Source organism: Nycticebus coucang, chromosome 22, assembly GCF_027406575.1.
Source record: "Nycticebus coucang isolate mNycCou1 chromosome 22, mNycCou1.pri, whole genome shotgun sequence".
NCBI classification, from domain to species: Eukaryota; Metazoa; Chordata; class Mammalia; order Primates; family Lorisidae; genus Nycticebus; species Nycticebus coucang.
Window position 1 is genome coordinate 920825 of NC_069801.1, and position 18436 is coordinate 939260.

General features: G+C 57.1%; 1 protein-coding gene, 1 long non-coding RNA gene and 1 other non-coding gene across 5 annotated transcripts in view; 2 read left to right on the forward strand and 1 right to left on the reverse strand.

The window, feature by feature from the left end:
- Window positions 1-1405: 1405 nt before the first annotated feature.
- On the reverse strand, window positions 1406-16533 carry LOC128574549 (uncharacterized). The gene is made up of 3 exons (XR_008376818.1): window positions 16460-16533; window positions 16154-16257; window positions 1406-5982 (listed from the first exon to the last, which is right to left on the reverse strand). It is a non-coding gene; the product is annotated as an uncharacterized LOC128574549 (long non-coding RNA).
- Window positions 13005-13111, forward strand: LOC128575770 (U6 spliceosomal RNA). Its single transcript, XR_008377162.1, has one exon. It is a non-coding gene; the product is annotated as a U6 spliceosomal RNA (small nuclear RNA).
- The window catches only part of PRKCZ (protein kinase C zeta), an 86382-nt gene continuing 83545 nt past the window's right edge, over window positions 15600-18436 (forward strand). Inside the window, exon 1 of one of the 3 annotated variants that reach the window (XM_053575213.1) lies at window positions 15600-15839. In XM_053575213.1, the coding sequence (XP_053431188.1) occupies window positions 15769-15839 (71 nt within the window). In that variant the 5' untranslated portion in view covers window positions 15600-15768. The remainder of the gene's footprint in view (window positions 15840-18436) is intronic. The other 2 variants (XM_053575214.1, XM_053575218.1) reach the window with 2 other exon arrangements.

Consider the following 18436-nt stretch of genomic DNA (forward strand, 5'->3'; position numbering starts at 1 on the left):
ACTTGGGGGATAGAAACTCTGGGACAGAGACTCAGACAAACTCAGGGCCAGAGACTTGAGGGACAAAAACTCAGGACAGACTCTGGAACAAAGACTCAGGGACAGACTCTGGGACAGACTTAGGGATGGAGGCTCAGGCAGAAACTCGGGGACATGGGCTCAGAGGCTGTGTCCCAGAAGAGCCATGGTGCCTAAGGACATCCAGGGAAGGGTGAAGATGCAGGGATCTGGAGGGGTTTAAGGTATTGCCCACCTTGGGCCGTTGGTGAGTTTCCAGGACCAGGTGCCACTGTAATGTCTTCTTAGACACGGTGATAGGAACTCAGAGGTCACAAGGTCCACAAATGCCCCTTAGCCCTTTCCCACCTGCTGCCCCTGCCAGGGACTCTGGGTGCCAACATTGCAGCTAAGGACTCAGCTGTCATCTGAGTGTCTGGCCGGTGGCTTTTAATAAGGGGTCCAGATTTTCCATGGTGCCAGCTCATTACACACAGAGGAAACAAAAGGGTGCAATTAGGACATCTGTTCGGGCCTCTCCTGTCCACTGCCGGGTCCACCCCATGCCAGTGTCCAGTGACCTGCTAAATCAGGGTAGCAGCTAGGCCACAGTGGGCCTCTTGGGGGCCTCACCACCCCCCACCCCCACTGCTGGGGACCTTGGTGCTGCCTTTGAGAACTACCTGCCCTCAGCACCAGGCCCAGGTGTGTTGCCCAGGGACAAAGGGCCAAGCTGCTTCCCACAGAGCCAGGTTGCATCTGCGGGCAGAGTAAGGCATTGCCCTCTCTGGCCAAACCACAGTCCGGCACTACTCATTTCTGCCTCCAGCTCAAAGACTCCTGCCCCCACAATGCCCCCTCCTCAGCCTGGCTGCCCATTGGCCCTTGTTGTAAAGGAGGAGGCTGTGATTCTTGGTAGAATCATCCCAGGGGGTGAGACAGGCCAGGAATAGGGGTGGGGCAGGCCTGGCTCCAGTGGGGCCACAACCAGCACACAAAGAATAGAGAATAGAGTGGACCTTGTCGTGAGCAGCAGAGGTGGCCAGGGAGCAGCTGAGCTGGGATCAAGGTCAGCTGCGGACTGCAGGGGCAGGTGGGCCAGGCCTGGCCAGCTCCCTGTCCAAGGAGGCAATGTCCCTGCAGGAACCGTTCTCCCCTTCCCACCTCTGCCCCTCTGCTCCCGGGCCTCCCTGCAGGGGTACTGTTGCCCTTTTTCAGAGAGCTGCCCACAGGTATGGGGTCCATGCCCCAGATAGCGCACCACTGCCTCTGCCCTGGCCCACCAAGGTCCTGCCCCAAGGATAGGCCTTTCCCTGAGGCAGGTGGGCGGGGTCAGCTCCACTCCTAGGCCTCTGGGGAGGGCCGAGGGGTTCACAGAGCTGCTGGGCTCCCTTGGACCTCCAGGCTGGTGGCTGAGCCCCTCTGCTGCCTCTGCCTACCCTCCACCAGGCTGCCCTCTTTTTCCTGCCTGTGCCCACGAGGAGCTATTTAAAGCCGGCCTTTGTGACTGCCTCAGGCACCCACGCAGCCGGGCCCACCCGAGCACAGCAATCACACCCTCCCCCTGCTGCTGCTGCTCCTGCCCACATATTTGCAGGGCTGGGGAAGAAAGGATGGGAGGGCTGAAGCTTTTCAAACCCTGCCTTTATTCCGGTAGAGATGGCAGGAAGAGACTGAGGGCTGGGGCAGGTCAAAGTACACAGTTGGGAGAAGCCCACTTGGGGAGGGGTTCAGAGATCCCACTAAGAGGCACGTCCCATGGAAGTTGGTGGGCAGAGAGGCACCCCCATGGTGCAGACGTCACCAGCTTTTTATCCCAGCAGGGAGAAGTCTCCAGGGGCTGGTGCCTTCCTGGTCTGTGGAAGGCTGCACAGTGTGTCCTGTGTAGAGACTCGTAAATACTCCTTGGGCTGGAAGCTGGTGGTGGAGGCAAGAGGGGCTGCTGTCAGGGGGAGGGGGCTTGGGTCTGTCCTGGCCCTGGCGGGGGGGTCCTCTTTGGCTTCCTCACGAGCAGAGCCTGAGGCAGCCATGTGGGTGCTGGGAGGTAGTTTGGGGCTGGGGGTGGTGGTGGTCCCTGTTTCCTCAGGGAGCCATGGCAAAGCACCACAAACTGGGAAACTTAAAATGGCAGAAATCAATTCTCTTCCAGGCTGGAGGCCAAAAGACCAAAATCACAGTGTGGGCCGGGCACGGTGGCTACAGCCTGTAATCCCAGCACTCTGGGAGGCCGAGGCACTTAGATTACCTGAGCTCAGGAGTTTGAAACCAGCCTGAGCAAAAGCAAGATCCCGTCTCTTGCTTTTGAAAATAGAAAAACTAGCTGGATGTTGTGTCAGGTGCTTGTAGTCTCAGCTACTTGGGAGGCTAGGGCAAGAGGATTGCTTGAGCCCCGGAGTGTGAGGTTGCTGTGAGCTACAACACCACAGTGCTCTATCTAATCAGGAGAACAGAGTGAGACTCTGAGAAAGCCAGAAATTTCTTTAGGACAGTGCTTAGAGATCCTCACCTCCTGCCGACAGAGGGCAGAGGTGCTGGAAGCCAAACCCCCAAGAAGACTGAATATGCAGCCAAGAAAAATCTCTTACGCCGAGATTAAGGCCTCCTCTCTAAGAGGAGCGTCACCTTGCAAGGTGTGCCTCAGATAGGTCTTTCCAGGGACTCCAGGTAGGGATACCTCCTCTGCACTCTTTAACACGTGGGGTATAATCTGGAGCACAAGACGGCAAGTTCACTCACTGACCCCGTACCAGGTCTCAGGTCCTGCACGCTCCCTACGAGGCCCTAATCTCAGTGTAGGAGATTTTTCTTGGCTGCATGTTCAGTCTTCTCGGGGGGTTGGCTTCCAGCACCTGTCTGTACCCTCTGTCTGCAGGAGGTGAGGGTCTCTAGGCACTGTCCTAGAGAAATTTCTGGCTTTCTCAGCATGCCCCGACTCAGCCTCAGCTCCAGCTCCTCAACCTCGGGGCTGGTCATCTCCCCCATGTTCTGCCAGCAGACCATCTTGTCATTGTCCTCGTGGGTGACCTGATGCCACACCCATCCCCAGAGTCTGCTTTTTAAGGATACTTCCAGGACTATCTTAGCCTGGTCTAAGGACTTCAGTGCATGCAGTTAATCTGGGAAGTAACCGGGAGATGTGCAGAATGAGGCAGGAAAGAGGAAAAGCCAGTGACATCTGTGCCCACTGAGGAACCACATGGAATGCCCCTCAGAACTGTCTTTCTAAGGATGGGGTGCCGGGTGTGCCTCCCCAGGTCCCCTCCGCATTGGTGAGGGTGGTGCCCAGGGGTGCTACCCCCCTAGGCCACCGTGCACATGGGCGGAACAGCAGCAGGTGAGGGGCGTCTGGGTGAGAGGCTGCCAGTGGGTTCATGGCCGTTGCCCAGCTGCTGCGGAGCCAATGGCAGGCTGAGGGCACATGGTGCAGGGCATTGGAGATAGCTACAGCCGGGCATCAGGGCTGCTAGCATAATGAAAGTGACCATAGGGCGTGAGCACGCATCTCTCTAGCACAGCTTCTCTTGCATGGGCACTAGAAGCGCAGGCTCTGAAGCTGGCTTGGTGAGGTCTCGGCCCCCATTCACTGTCCAAGGATGCTCACTTGGGCAGTTACTTGGCCTCCTGAGCCCAGCACCTTCCTCTGCAGCATGGGACAAGGACGGCACCATCCTCATGGGCTGTGAGCACCCGGGACCTTGCCTAGCACTTGTACCACCAAGTCCATGTCCTTTATTTTCATCACTTGGCCCAAGGCAGCCATGTGCCCAGTCAGACAAGCACCTTCAGTACTTAGGACACTGTAAGTAGGATTTGCAGCCAGACAATAGGCTTGCTGTAGGACTGTCCTGAACACTCCCTAAACTCTCTTAGCTCCCACTTGGCATACCCAGGGCCCGCCCAGGAGTGATGTGGTCTAGGATTCACCCTAGGGGAGGGGGACAGCCCTCCTCTGCCTGGCCGGGAGGAGGTGGGCACAGGGTGGCAGAGGAGGATTCCTGCCCAATCACAGTGACCCCTTTCACAGACTTCTGCAAACACCAGAGTTGGGGCCTTGATGTTCAGAAAGCTGGTTTGCCAGATGGCCCTTGGGAAGTGAGAGGGCACAGCAGTGTGGCCGATGGTTCTAAGCCTCCAGGGCACCCATCCTGGGTCTGCTAGGGCCCAGGGACAGACCTAAGAGGGGGCTGGGAGCTCCACCCAGGCTAAGGGGACAAGTAGGCAGTTTGGAAGGCAGCCTGCCAGGACGGGGTGTGGGAAAGAAATGTCCAGAAAGAGAGTCCACGGCTTCCTTCGGGGAGAGGGCGCTAGCGTCCTTGCATAGCCTGTGAGCAAGAACTCAGAGCCTCCTCCCCAAGCTGGCTCTATCTCTTCAAGGATGTCAGCTTGAAATGATATCCCTCCAGGGCAGATGGTGGGTTTCTTCTTCATGGTAAAATTTTTGAGTCCCCTGAGCTCAGAGCAGGTCACCTGTAATGTAACCCGCTGTGTGCGCAGCTGCCACCTGGTGCCCTCTGTGTGGCTCCTGCTGACCTGGTGCAGATACACTTGCTCATGCCTGGGCACTTACTGCTGCTGTAATAGAATCTTTTGTCTCTGACCCAGAAGTCTTGTGTCTTCTGGCTGCAGCCTGAGGCTGAGGTGGGCAGACTTACCAGTTCCCAGGCCCTTCTTGGCTCTAGAAATCTCCTCAGCCTCGGTGTCGGCTGAGGTGCAAATAGGATGCCCAGGCTCCAGCCACAGCCTCCCCAGGAGCCCAGGGCAGCCTGTCCACACCAGGCACAGCAAGGAGCAGGACTTTGGGACCTGAAGAGCTATTCGAGCCCATCGAGTTCACATGAGCTCCCTCCCCTCCACACCCAGGTGCCCTCTTGTAGGGGTGGCAAGAGAGACAGAGACTGAACAGAACCCCAAAGCCCATCTGAATAATGGGCTCGGGGGACTTGGGTTATTTTCCCCTGTTGCCTCATAAATGGGGAGAGACAAGTTACAGAGGATATCAACAGCACTGTTCTCTGCCCCCCTAGGTCTGTGACATCTGAGACACCACCTGCCGAGTGTCCCTGGAAAGTGCTGAGAACAGCTCTCAGGGGCATCCTGTGGCTGATGGGGCTTGTTCTCAAGTTTGGGCCTCCTCTCTCCCCAGGCCACCAGAGCAGAGGTGGGAGCTGGCTTGGAGCTCCAGCATCAGCTTGGGATCTTGTCAGTATCTGAGATACTCAGAAAAGGAACCAACGGGCATGGCAGAAACGCTTGTTCCCTGAAGGAGTCATGGCAGGCTGGGCTCTGAACCTGCTGTGCTCAGCCCTTATAGCCCCAGTCACAGGAGGAGCCTGAGGCTCAGCAAGGTGCAAGTAGTGGCTACGTGGTGGGGGGATTCCTGTCCAGCCAGCTCAGATTGGAATCCTCAGCCCTGCATTATGGAGCTTCCCTGAGTGTTGCCCCAGGCCACCCTCAGCCCTATCAGTGGAAGCCCTGTCCACATCAGAAGGGTCTCACATCTGCAAGTGGCCCCCCTTCAGAAAGTCTGGTGGCCCCTTCCTCAACGGGCACAAGCTCTGTGCAGCCAGCCTGGCCTGGCATGGGGGTGGCCATGAGCTTTGTGTCCTCTGCCTGGGAAGGCCCCTGATGCCCACATCCAAGGTCCCCACACCCAGGGGTGCCGGGTCAGGCAGAGGTCAGGCTTCATCTAGAGGCCAGTGTCCACACAGGTACCCTCAGGTCACTGTGGCATTCTGGCTCTTGGGGCTCCCAGAAGTGGCAGGAGGTAGACAGGTGCAAGCCCTGGGTACCAGCTGTGGAGCCTGGGAAGATGCCTCACCATGCAGGTGGGTGTCATGGAAGCTAAACTGGGCCTTGTCTGGAGGGCAGTCTGGAGGAGTCATGGGGTCAGCAGAGCTGATGTAGCCTTTCTCAAGCTGGCAGCCTGTCCCCAGTCCTCAGGAGGCTCCTGACCTTTGGTGACAAGGTCCTGGGATCTGCTGCTCCCTGCAAGGGAAAGTGGGAATGTTTTCCAAAGAGAGATGCCTGGACCCAGCCAGGGTGCAGGGCCCTGTTTGCCCATCTGCTAGTTTGTTGGGGCCAGAACCACCTGGCAGGGATGCACCTCCTCTGCCACCACAGAGCTGCTCCTGCTCAACCAGAGTGAGCGCCAGTGTGTGTGTGTGCGCACGCACATGCGTGAAGATGCAACCTTCAGTCTCAAAGGCTACAGAGCCAGCAGTGGAGCAGGGTCTCTGGTGGATGCCCCTGTGCTGCTGGGCAGTCACCTTCCCACCTGGCCATGGCAGATACCTGGACATATAGAGCCGTTTGCATTTCCACTTTGTTCCAGAAGCAAAGCGGTTAGACCAGGTGACATGGACTTCCTCAAGGCTCTGGATGATTTTGTCAACTTGCTTTCCAGAGGACGAGCCCAGACAGCACCCAAGACGAGGTGCGTGAGCGGCTCCTCCTCCCACACCCTGCCAGGCTGAGGGGTCCAGAGACACTGGGGCTGCTGCTTCTGGGGCAGCCTGGAGCCATTTATGTAACATGCGAGGCCCAGGCCACCTCCAGGCCCTGGGCGCTCAGTCTTTGAGGAAAAGGCAAAGAACACTGGGAAGGGCGCCGTTCAGCCAGACGTGCGGGCCCCACCCAGGCTTGAGCAGCTTTCCTGCTGGAGGACAGGACTCAGGGGCACTTCAGGGACCTTCCCTGGCAGACACTCAGCATTTCCCTATAAATGTTTGAGTTAACTGTGATTTTGTCATTTTCACACTGCTAAAATAGTGCTGGTAGCAATCCTGCTGGCAGTCACCGGCATTGCCATGGCAACCATGGCTCTGGCGCCGCCCCCTCAGATGCACCAGCCTGCGCTGGGCCTTAAATATAACCCTGTGGCCCAGGGCTGGAGGGACACCCAGGGCCGAGTGGCCGCCATGCACCTGCAGCACAGGGCTTGTCTGAGGCCCCATGCAGGCCCAGGAGGGGGCCCTCTGTGGGAACATCCAGTCCAGACAGAGAAACATGTAGTGTGACCCCACAGCCTGGGCGCCAGCCCTGCTCCCGGGTGACTCCTGATAGAGGGTCCTCCAGGGAGAGGCACCATTGCGCGGGGCAGGGTGTGGGTGTTGGTGCCACTCAGCCCAGACCCAGCAGTCTCAGCTCTTCCCTGCTGCCCCAGTGTGGCTTTCCCGGCTCCTCTAGCCCTAGACACAACAGCCCACCCCTCCCCACTCTCCTGCCTCTGAGGGATGTGGCCTCACCCCCTATTTCCTCCAGTGAGTGCACACACATGCACAGGTACACGGGGGAACTCCACTCAGGTACACACAGGTATACATAGGTACATATCCACATACACAGGTGTAGACACACACACACAGGTACACAGTGGCAGCTCCACACAGGTACACACAAATACACACGGGGGAGCTCCACACAGGTACACACAGGTATAAGGGGAGCTCCACACAGACACAGGTATAAGGGGAGTTCCACACAGGTACACACAGGTATAAGGGGAGCTCCACACAGACACAGGTATAAGGAGAGCTCCACACAGGTACACACAGGTATCCACATACAGAGGTATCCACATACAGAGGTGGAACCACACACACAGGTACAGACAGGTGCATATACACATACGCAGGGGGAGCCACACACAGGTACACACGGGCACACAGGGGGAGCTGCGTCTGCTGGGCAGGGCCATTTGTTGGGAAGCGGGTCCAGAGCATCAGCAGGGGACCAGCAAGAAGCTCCCAGCACTCCCTGTCCCACCCCTGGCCCGTGTTGAGGGCCAGGCTTGCGGGTTGAAGAGGGACCCTGCATTCTGGGCAGTGGCTGAGCAGAGCACTGGGATATCCTGTCAGCACCCTGCCCTCTGCAGCGACTCTCCTGCGCCCTCTCCTGGGGATCTGGGCAGCAGCAGCACCAGGGACGAAGGCACCACCTGCCCTAAAGCCAGAGTGCCCACAGTGGGAGGGAGCCTCCAGAATGGTGGGTGGAAGGGAGAGCCAGCTGAGAGGCATACTGGCTCAGGATGCAAAGACACAGCTGCAGGGGCACACTCAGACACAACACGCACGACACACAGACACAGCTACACACAAACAGTGACATACAGACACAGCTACACACAGACACAATGACACACAGGGACACAGCTACACACAGACACAATGACACACACGGACACAGCTACACACGGACACAGCTACACACAGACACAGCTACACATGGACACAGCTACACACAGACACAATGACACACACGGACACAGCTACACACGGACACAGCTACACACAGACACAGCTACACATGGACACAGCTACACACAGACACAGTGACACACACGGACACACCTACACAAGGACACAGCTACACATGGACACAGCTACACACAAACAGTGACACACAGACACAGCTACACACAGACACAATGACACACACGGACACAGCTACACACAGACACAATGACACACACGGACACAGCTACACACGGACACAGCTACACACAGACACAGCTACACATGGACACAGCTACACACAGACACAGTGACACACACGGACACACCTACACACGGACACAGCTACACATGGACACAGCTACACACGGACACAGCTACACATGGACACAACTACACACAGACACAACTACACACGGACACAGCTACACACAGACACAGTGACACACATGGACACACCTACACACAGACACACCTACACACAGACACAGCTACACACAGACACAACTACACATGGACACAACTACACACGGACACAACTACACACGGACACAGCTACACACAGACACAGTGACACACATGGACACACCTACACACAGACACAGCTACACATGGACACAACTACACACAGACACAGCTATACACAGACACAACACACAGACACACATGGACACAGCTACACACAGGCACAGCTATACACGGACACAATACACAGACACACACGGACACAGCTACACACAGACACAACACACAGACACACATGGACACAGCTACACACAGACACAGCTACACACCGATACACCTACACATGGACACAACTACACACGGACACAACTACACACAGACACAGCTACACACAGACACAGCTACACATGGACACAGCTACACACAGACACAGCTATACACGGACACAACACACAGACACACACGGACACAGCTACACACAGACACAACACACAGACACACATGGACACAGCTACACACAGACACAGCTACACACAGACACAGCTACACACGGACACACCTACACACAGATACAGCTACACACAGACACAGCTATACACGGACACAACACACAGACACACATGGACACATGTACACATAGACATATCTACACACTGACACCACAATACACAGACATTTATACACACAGAGACATGCTCAGACATGTGGGTACACACACTAACACACGGACACAGCCTCAGAGAAACACATAAAGCTCCAGACATCCATCTGAGCATTCACACACATGCCAGACCAGGGCTGACCTCCTGCTGTCCCCACGTGGTCCCTGCAGAGCCCCCTCCAGCTGTTTCATTAGCTGCCCCCTACAACTCAGGGTTTGACAACCCTCCCCTGACCAGTCCTCTATGCCTGAGTGACCATGCCAGCAGCCTCCCCCTCAGCTGCAGGTCCATGAAGAACAGCCACATCCCTTCACTGTGTCCCCAGCATAGCCCTGGCAACCAGGAGGCTCTCAGTCAACATGGGCTGAATGAATCAGTGGATGAGCAAATGTGGTGGACATTGTCACTTGACCTGTGACACAAAAAGGAAACACCTGCCGGCAGCCCGTCCCATGACCACTGGGTCACCAAGCATTTGGGCCCATCCTGTGACAGGGGTGTGGGGTTCTCACCACCCCACCCAGGTTGGGCTCACATCTGGCAGGAAGACCCAGGCCCAAGCCCACAGGCTCCGTGTGCAAGACACCCAGTCCTAGTGCCAAGTGTGGGCCTTGAGGAGCAAGGTGTCCTCCTGGAAGTGGGTCAGGGGGACCCAAAGTGGGACCATCGTCCACTACAGCAGTCTCTTGAGCCACATGGTGCATGAATTCCCTCTCATCTAAAGGATGTCAGGGCTCAGCACCCATTGCGCAGTGGTTACAGCGCCAGCCACATACACCGAGACTGGCGGGTTTGAACAGGCCCTGAGCCAGCTAAACAACAATGACAACTGCAACAAAAAAGTAGCCCGGCATTGTGGTGGGTGCCTGTAGTCCCAGCTACTTGGGAGGCTGAGGCAAGAGAATTGATTGAGCCCAGGAGTTTGAGGTTGCTGTGAGCTGTGATGCCATCGCACTCTACAGAGGGCGACATAGTAAAACTCTGTTTCAAAAATAATAATAATACTAGGGCAGTGCCTGTGGTCAGAGGAGTAGGGCGCCGGCCCCATATGCCGGAGGTGGCGGGTTCAAACCCAGCCCCAGCCAAAAACTACAAAAACAAACAAACAAAAATACTCAAAAATAAAATAAAAAGAGCTGCCTGGCTTGGGAGACTATGATGGGGTCCTGGGTGCGTTCTCTGCCGTCTGCTGCCACTGGCCAGCCCAGTCAACCTCCACTCACAGAAGGCAGAGGAGCAGCCAGGGAGGCACCCTGCACCTTGGCCCTTGGGTTCCAGGCAAGGAGAGGAGACCTGAAGTGTGTCTGCTTCAGCATGCACATTCTCCCTGCCCCACTGTGATTTGGGTAAAAGCCTTCACCTCTCCCCACACCACTCTGTTCCACTCAGGTTTTACGGTAAGCCTGTGTCTCTTTTATAGCCTGTTAAAATTTTTTCATTTTGGAAACAGTAAGTGTTTATGATTATAAAATTATACGAAATCTTTATGAAAAAGTTAGGAATGATGAAAGCTGCTGAGGAGTAGAAAGGACTCTCCTTAGCTGCCCCAGTGCCCTTCTCAGTATCAGCACCCCCTTTCCTAGGGTCACATTCAGCCTGGCCCCTGGAGCCCTCGAAACCCTCATATTAGGACTCCTCTGATGGGGGAGGTGGGGAAAGAGTAGCCCTTTCCACCCTGGGGGATGGAACCTGGGTCCCAGGATGCTGGCCTGGCCCCAGCACTCCTGAGGGTCCCTTACCAACTCACTCACCCACTCAGCTTACCATGTGCCCGTGTCTGGAGAGGCTATGGGAAAATTGGAAGGGAACAGTCAGTGAATTTCAGAACACTCTGCGTCTGTCCCAGGTGATCCAGGCATGCCTGTCTGTCCCCCAGAACAGCTCCCTCTGCCCTCCAGGGCCATGCAGGCTAGGGTCCTGAGGTACCACCCCAGTAACCTGTCCCCATCCTTCCCGAGGTGGGCCAGGCTTTTGCCATTGAGGAAAATTCCAGGGAGGCCAGAGAGGGAAATTGGCAAGGGCTAGGGGAGGTTTTCAGGGCCCCAAGGGTGACCCCAGTGCCCTCAGCCCTCTGTGGGAGCTATATCTCCCCTTCCCCAGCCAGGGGCTAAACCAGATCCCAGATGGGGGTGGGGGTGGGGGTAAGGGTGAGGGATGGGCCCACCAAGGCCACCCTCCTGGGGTTAGGCTTCTTCTCTTTCCCCACCCACAAAGAGAACCCAGGCCCTGTCCTGCAAACTTGCTCAGGGGCCCCCTCTTGCCTTCTCAACCTGGATTTGGAACCAGCTTCCAGGATAGAGGTTCCCACCTAGGAGCTCAATCTGCCTGCAGAAGGGGGCCTGGGCGACGCTGATGCTGGGGTTGCTGCTCATTCCTGCCTGGTCTGGTTGCTCCCCTCACCTTTGTCCTCTGTCCTCCATCATGCCCCAGCAATGACCATGGGACTCTGTGCACCCATGCTGGGGATAAAGAAGAGAGTCACCTGGGAGATAGATGGCAGGGAGTGAGGCAGAGACTCAAAGGAGGTTATGTACCAGCCTAGCAGATGTCTGTGGAAGCTGCTCCTGGGAGCTTCAGCAAAGGCCCTGATACAAGGGGCAGCAAAAAGGCTACGTGGCCAGAGTAGAGTGAGCCAGCAGGAGGGTGGTGGGCAAAGAGGACAGACAGGAAGGGGTCCCAGATCCTGGTGGGGACTTGGCTCTTCCTCTGAGAGCAATGGGGATGAAGAGGGGTGAGCTGGAAAAATGAAGGTGTCACTCACTGAGATAGGGAAGAGCATAGCTGAGGAAGGCTTGTTAGAAGATTGTGTGTGTGTGTGTGTGCCTGTGTGTGTTTATCAGCAAGAGTTCAGGGAGCCACTGGGACTTGGAAGAGAAGCCATCACCAGTTGAGGCTCCAGCAGAAGGGTGGGAGGACACTTGGAGAGCAGTAACCTGGCTGAGCCTTTCCAAGAAGGACCTGGTGCCAAAGGTCAAGTTAAGAAGAGGCCCAAGAGACCAGGCAAGGTTTCTCACTCTGGGAGTGAGCCAGCACTTGGGAGGCCATGGAGGGTGGATTGCCTGAGGTTATAGGTTCCAGAATAGCTGGAACAAGATTGAGATTCTGTGTCTAAAAATAACCAGGTGTGGGTTCAAGCCTGGCCGGGCTTGCTAAACAACATAAGACAATTACAACCAAAAAACTCGGGCTTTGTGGCAGGAACCTGTAGTCCCAGCTACTTGGGAGACTGAGGCAAGAGAATCCCCTAAGCCCAAGAGTTTGAGGTTGCTATAAGCTGTGATGTCAAGGCACTCCACTGACATAGTGAGACTCTGTCTCGAAAAAAAAAAAAAAAAAAAAAATATATATATATATATATATATACAAGGCAGTGCCTGTGGTTCAAAGGGGTGGGGTGCCGGACCCATATGCCAGAGGTGGCGGATTCAGGCCCAGCCCCGGCCAAAAACTGCAAAAAAAAAAAAAATATATATATATACATAAATAAAAATAGCCAGGTGTTGTGGCCAGCACGTGTAGTCCCAGCTATTTGGGAGGCTGAGGCAAGAGGATCGCTTGAGCTCACGAGTTTGAAGTTGCTGTGAGCTATGACATCACAAGGCACTCAACCAAGTGTGACAAGGGAGACTGTGTCTCAAAAAATAAAAAAGTGCTCGCTTCGGCAGCACATATACTAAAATTGGAACGATATAGAGAAGATTAGCATGGCCCCTGCGCAAGGATGACACCCAAATTCGTGAAGTACTCCATATTTTTTGAAAAAAAAAAAGAAAGAAAGAAAGGCTCTTGGTGCCCGTGGTTAGGGTGCCGGCCACATACACTGGGGCTGGCGTGTTCAAACCTGGCTCGGGCCTGCTGAACAACAATGACAATTGCAACAAAAAAATAGCCAAGCATTGTGGCAGGCACCTGTAGTCCTGGCTACTTGGGAGGCTGAGTCAAGAGAATCGCTTAAGTCCAAGAGTTTGAGGTTGCTGTAAGTTGTGACACCACAGGACTCTACAGAGAGTGACATAGTGAGACTGTCTCAAAAAAAAAAAAAAAGAAAAGAGGGCGGCGCCTGTGGCTCAGTGAGCAGGGCCCTGGCCCCATATACAGAGGGTGGCGGGTTCAAACCTGGCCCGGCCAAACTGCAACAAAAAAATAGATGGGCGTTGTGGCAGGCGCCTGTAGTCCCAGCTACTCGGGAGGCTGAGGCAGGAGAATCGCCTAAGCCCAGGAGTTGGAGGTTGCTGTGAGCTGTGTGACGCCACGGCACTCTACCAAGGGCGATAAAGTGAAACTCTCTCTCTACAAAAAAAAAAGAAAAGAAAAGACCCAATAATTGACCAGTGAGGTGGTGCCCATCAGGGTGGGTGTTCAAGAGAAAGTGGCAGGAGAAAGTGGGGTGAAGGAGACACACAGGCTCAGCAGGAGTTTTGTTGCAAACAAGAGCAGAGAAAACTGGATATGGTGGCCCAGACCTACATAATCCCAGCATTTTTGAAAGGTCAAGTCAGGAGAACCCCTGGAGGCCAGGAGTTAGAGACCAGCTTGGGCAGCATAGTGAGACTGCTTCTCTAACAAAATTTTAACAATTAGCCAGGTGTGGTGGCACACAGTGGTAGTCCTAGCTACTTGGGAGGCTGAGGCAGCAGGATCGCTTGAGCTGTAGTGAGCTATGATTATGCTACTACAATCCAGCCTGGACAACAGAGTAAGATCCCATCTCTAAAAATATAAATAAATAAACTTTATTTTAAAAAGAGGAGCAGAGTAGCCGGGCATTGTGGCGGGCGCCTGTAGTCCCAGCTACTCGGGAGGCTGAGGCAAGAGAATCGCTTAAGCTCAGGAGTTGGAGAGTTGGAGGTTGCTGTGAGCTGTGTGATGCCATGGCACTCTACTGAGTGCCATAAAGTGAGACTCTGTCTCCACAAAAAAAAAAAAAAGAGGAGCAGAGAAATGAGCCGGTAGATGGAGGGTAGGGGTGGGCTGTCGGCAGTCTTGTGTGCACACCGTCTCTAGGGGAGCGTGAGTTCTATGACCACAGGGACTGCATCCATTTCGTCCTCCAGGGTCATCCCAGTGCCTACCAGGAGGCGCCAGGGAGTGTCTGTGGAATGCAAGTGAGTGACTGAGAGCTCCCTATGGCTGTGCAGGTGAGGGGGTGAGGGCTTGACCTGGGCAGTCTAGGACTGGGGTTAGGTCCAGGGTCAGAGGCTGGCCAATTGGGTGGACACAGGGAGAAAGGTGGGAAAAGAGTAGCAGGTGAAGGACCAAGGCTGGCAGGAGTGGCATGGAGGCCCAGCAGACCTCTGTGTCAGGGGTGCGCACCTGGTGCCCAGGTAAGTCCTGTGACAGCAGGTCTGGGCTTGGGTGGACGCAGCGGTAAGAGATGGGTCACTCAGGAAGAACTCTGTCCCACACTCAAGGGGAAGACGCAGGGACCTGAGCAGAGGCAAAGGGTAGTGTTGGAAGGTGACTATCCACACCAAGGACCACTGAGTTATTGAGGCCCAGAAGAGTTGTAGCTTCAGAAATTCAGGTCACAGCGACCTGACCCACGCAGCATCCTTGTCCTGAGTGGAGGAGTGAACTGAGGCAAAGAGACGGCCAGCGAGTGTGGACAACCCTTCCTTGCGCTGGACTGCACCGGCGCCCGTCACCCTGGCCGCCTCCTCTCCTCGAAACCTGAGTCTCCGCGTCTGTAACGGGAACCCTTCGACGGGGGGGGCTCCCTCCATCGCGACCCCTGCCCTGATTCGCCGGCGCTTTCCGCCCTGGTCCGCTAGACCAGCCGCCTATGGACTCGCGCTGGTCCGAATCGCCCGAGGCTCGGTGGCACGGATGCCGGATCTCTGGTCGGCTTGGGAGCCAAGAACTCACATTTCCAAAAAGTTCCCGGAGCCTCTGCTGCGGCCACCAGCCCGTCTCCCGGGGCCCCGGGCCCGCCTGCGCCGCCGCCGGTTGCCGGGCAGAGCCGCGCCGCGCGCGCTCCCATTGGCCGCAGGTGGGCCGCGCCCCGCCCGACAGGTAGTCCTCCCCGGCCGTGCCATTGGGCCGTGGCCACGGGGTCCCTCGAGGATTGGCCCAGGTGGCCGCCCGCCTCGGCCTCATTGGCCGCAGGTGCCACCGCCCCCGCCGGGGACCGCCCGCCCCGCCGATTGGCGGCCGGCTCGACCTCGGTCGGCCATATTCAGACACCGACACCCCCCCCACCGGCGCCCCCGTGCGCGCCCCCGCTGGCCTCACCCCTGCCCCGCCCCGCCCGCCCGCAGCCCAAGTTCCGCGGAGTTGGCCGGGCGGCCCCGCGCCGCGCCCCCTTCCGCGTTCCGCCGTCGGCCGCACCTGGAGTCCCCTCCCCGCTGCCCGGGGCCCCGCGCCACGGCTCGAGCGCCCGGGGCGCGGCGCTGACGGCGGCCAGGGAGCACGCCATGCCCAGCAGGACGGGCCCCAAGATGGACGGGAGCAGTGGCCGGGTCCGCCTGAAGGCGCACTACGGCGGGTGAGCGCGCGGCCCGACGGCTTGGGCGCGGGGCCGGTGCGCGAAGCCCGCGAGGCTCAGAGCCGAGCCTGGCGTCGGGAGCAGCTCGTCCCGCGCCGGCCGTCGGGGATCGCCTGGACGCGGCGTGGGCTCAGGGCCGCGGCGCGGGAGGGAAGGCACAGCTAGGTCTCTCTGGGCCCGGGAGCGTCTGAGAGGCGGCTCCAGGCGACGCAGGCACTCTGGGAGCCCTTGAATGTCACGCGCGGGAAGGCTCGTGGGGAGGGCGGCGGGCGCGGGGCTTCTCGTCCCGGGTCCGCTTCGGCGACTAGGCTCACCTCGACTCGGGCTCGCCGGCGAGGACCCCGCCGCGCGGGCGGTGGCGTCGCTACGTGCTTCTCAGCGCTGGTCACTGTTGTTCACATTTTCACTGGACAGTTGGCTAGGGGCATTAAAGCCTCAAGCTAAAAGTTTTCACCAAATTGTGGAAACTTCTGGCGTTTTTTTTTTTTTTTTTTTTAAACTTTCCCTTAATTTACCGGGTCAGATGTCTCAGCTTAAGGAAAGTTTGCGCCCTTGTTTGTGTGAATGGAGGGGCCTCTGAGAGGGCTGGGGGGAGGGGGCAGGAATTTTCTGAAACTCACCTGCGCGCAGACACTGGCTTCCAGGCGCTCCTCCCTACGCAGACCTTGCCTCACTGCGGAAGGGGACAGGCGGGCACCTCACAGAATCAGTGGCTGGGAGTTGTGGGCTGGGTCTGGGGAGCTCTGGATGCTTGGCGTGGCCACCGTCCAGCTCTGGTGGGAGTGGTGTGGGTACTGGGTGAGGGAGGGCTGTTTTTCCTTGCACCAGCTCTTGTCTCCAGGAGGTCTGACCTCGCATCAGTGCTCCCCAGAGAACAGAGAGGATCCAGAAAGGTTACTGCAGCTGGGGAGGGGAGTGGAGTGGTTGGACTGGGCAGTCTGGGCATTCCTTGGGGTCTCAAAAGGTGCTGCTCACTTGTCACATTCTTGGCTCCGAGGGTGGCAGCAGGAGCCCCAGAGGCAGGGACAAGCAGTGGGGGCTGGTAGCATCTTCCTGAGGCCAGGTCCCCTCCTGGCAGTGCCCTGGGGGTCATCTGTTAAGCTCTGTGACTCTGAGGGTAAGCTTCTGACCTTGGAGCGAACCTTGTTTGGGGTTTGTTGCTGAGTTGTAACCTCCTGGAGCAGTCCCCTCCAACCCCCCTCTCTGGCCTGTACCTGGGAGCCCACCAGAGTGTGGTTAGGGGAGTAGGTGGCAGAGCCAGGAGGAAGAGGGATTTCTGGGGGACAGACTGTCCAGCTACACTTGAGAATGTTGGACAGTCTTGTCTTCTGGCTTGGGTGTCAGTGGGTCCAAACTGGTGTCATGAGCTCTCAGCCAAAAACTGGTGTTGTGGAAAGTCTGGGGTTGATTCCAGTGGGAGGAAGTCCACACCCGAGGGCCTCAGGGCTGGGTGGGGAGAGGACTCTGGGTGGTGGACAGTTCTGGGCTGAGCCAGCCCGTCCCTCCCCTCGCTTTGGCCCCTGGGGAGCACTTTGGTTACTGGGTACACGAAATGCCACCTGTTGACTCTGGTTTCCTGGGCTGATAAGACCCAGTGGCCCCAGCACCACCCCTTCCTCTCCGTCCTCTTCCTCCCTCCCCTCCCCTTCCTCCCACTTTCCCTCTTTTCCCTCCCTGTTCCACTCCCTCTCCTTCCTTCCCTCTCCCTCTCTTCCTCTCTCATCTTCCTCCCCCATCCCCTTCCCTGCTCCTTTTTGCCTGGGCTGTGAAGAGCGTTCCCCCTGGCATCCCCTCTCCCTCCTGAAGCTCTGCTGCCTGGGTCTCCTCCCAGGAGCCTCAGAAGTGAGGACGGTGACACTGGTCCCAGGAAGCATCTGCCTCAATCAGTGCTTCAAAGCCCCAGGAGTCCTGTCCGTGGGTGAGACTGCTACCCAGAGGGAGATTGTCCTGCACCTCAGCACTGGACATGCTGGAGGCTATGTCTCAAAAAGGGGTCCTCCACCACCCCCATGGGTGTTTATGCTGTCGGCTTGCCTGTCCTCTAGGGGCCTGGGCCAGCTTGAGATGAGGTCCTTGCCACCCCCTACCCACAGTCACCCAAGAATCTGGGAGGGATCCTGAGGCACCTGTGCTTTCAGGCGGTCCCTGGTGATGCAAGCCAGGTTTGGAGATCCTGCTCTCCCAGGCTGAATACAGACACCCACTTTTCTAAGATCATAGGTGAAATTGGTGCTAGTGTCCTTCTCTCCAGCTGGGCGTTAGCTCCAGAGAACCCTCTGTGTGCACAGCCCAGAGGAGGAGTCCAGGAGGGGTGGGCCAGCCAGGCCGTAGGGTGCCAACTCATGGAGGCCATTGGGGACCAGCAGCCCAGACACCCCTGTCCCAGGGCCATGTTCCTAAGCAGGAGACGTACCCGAGGGGCTTGGGGGCTGCTTAATTCAGAATTGGGGTGGGTAGGAGCTGCTGGAGTGGCCCAGCACTGTCACCGCCCTGGGATTTTGCAGGAGCTGTGCACCTGCCCTCTAGGTGAGACTGAGGTTGGGGAACAGTAGCTTCTACTTGGGGGCAGGACTGCAGAGGGAGAGGCTTGGGTCAGG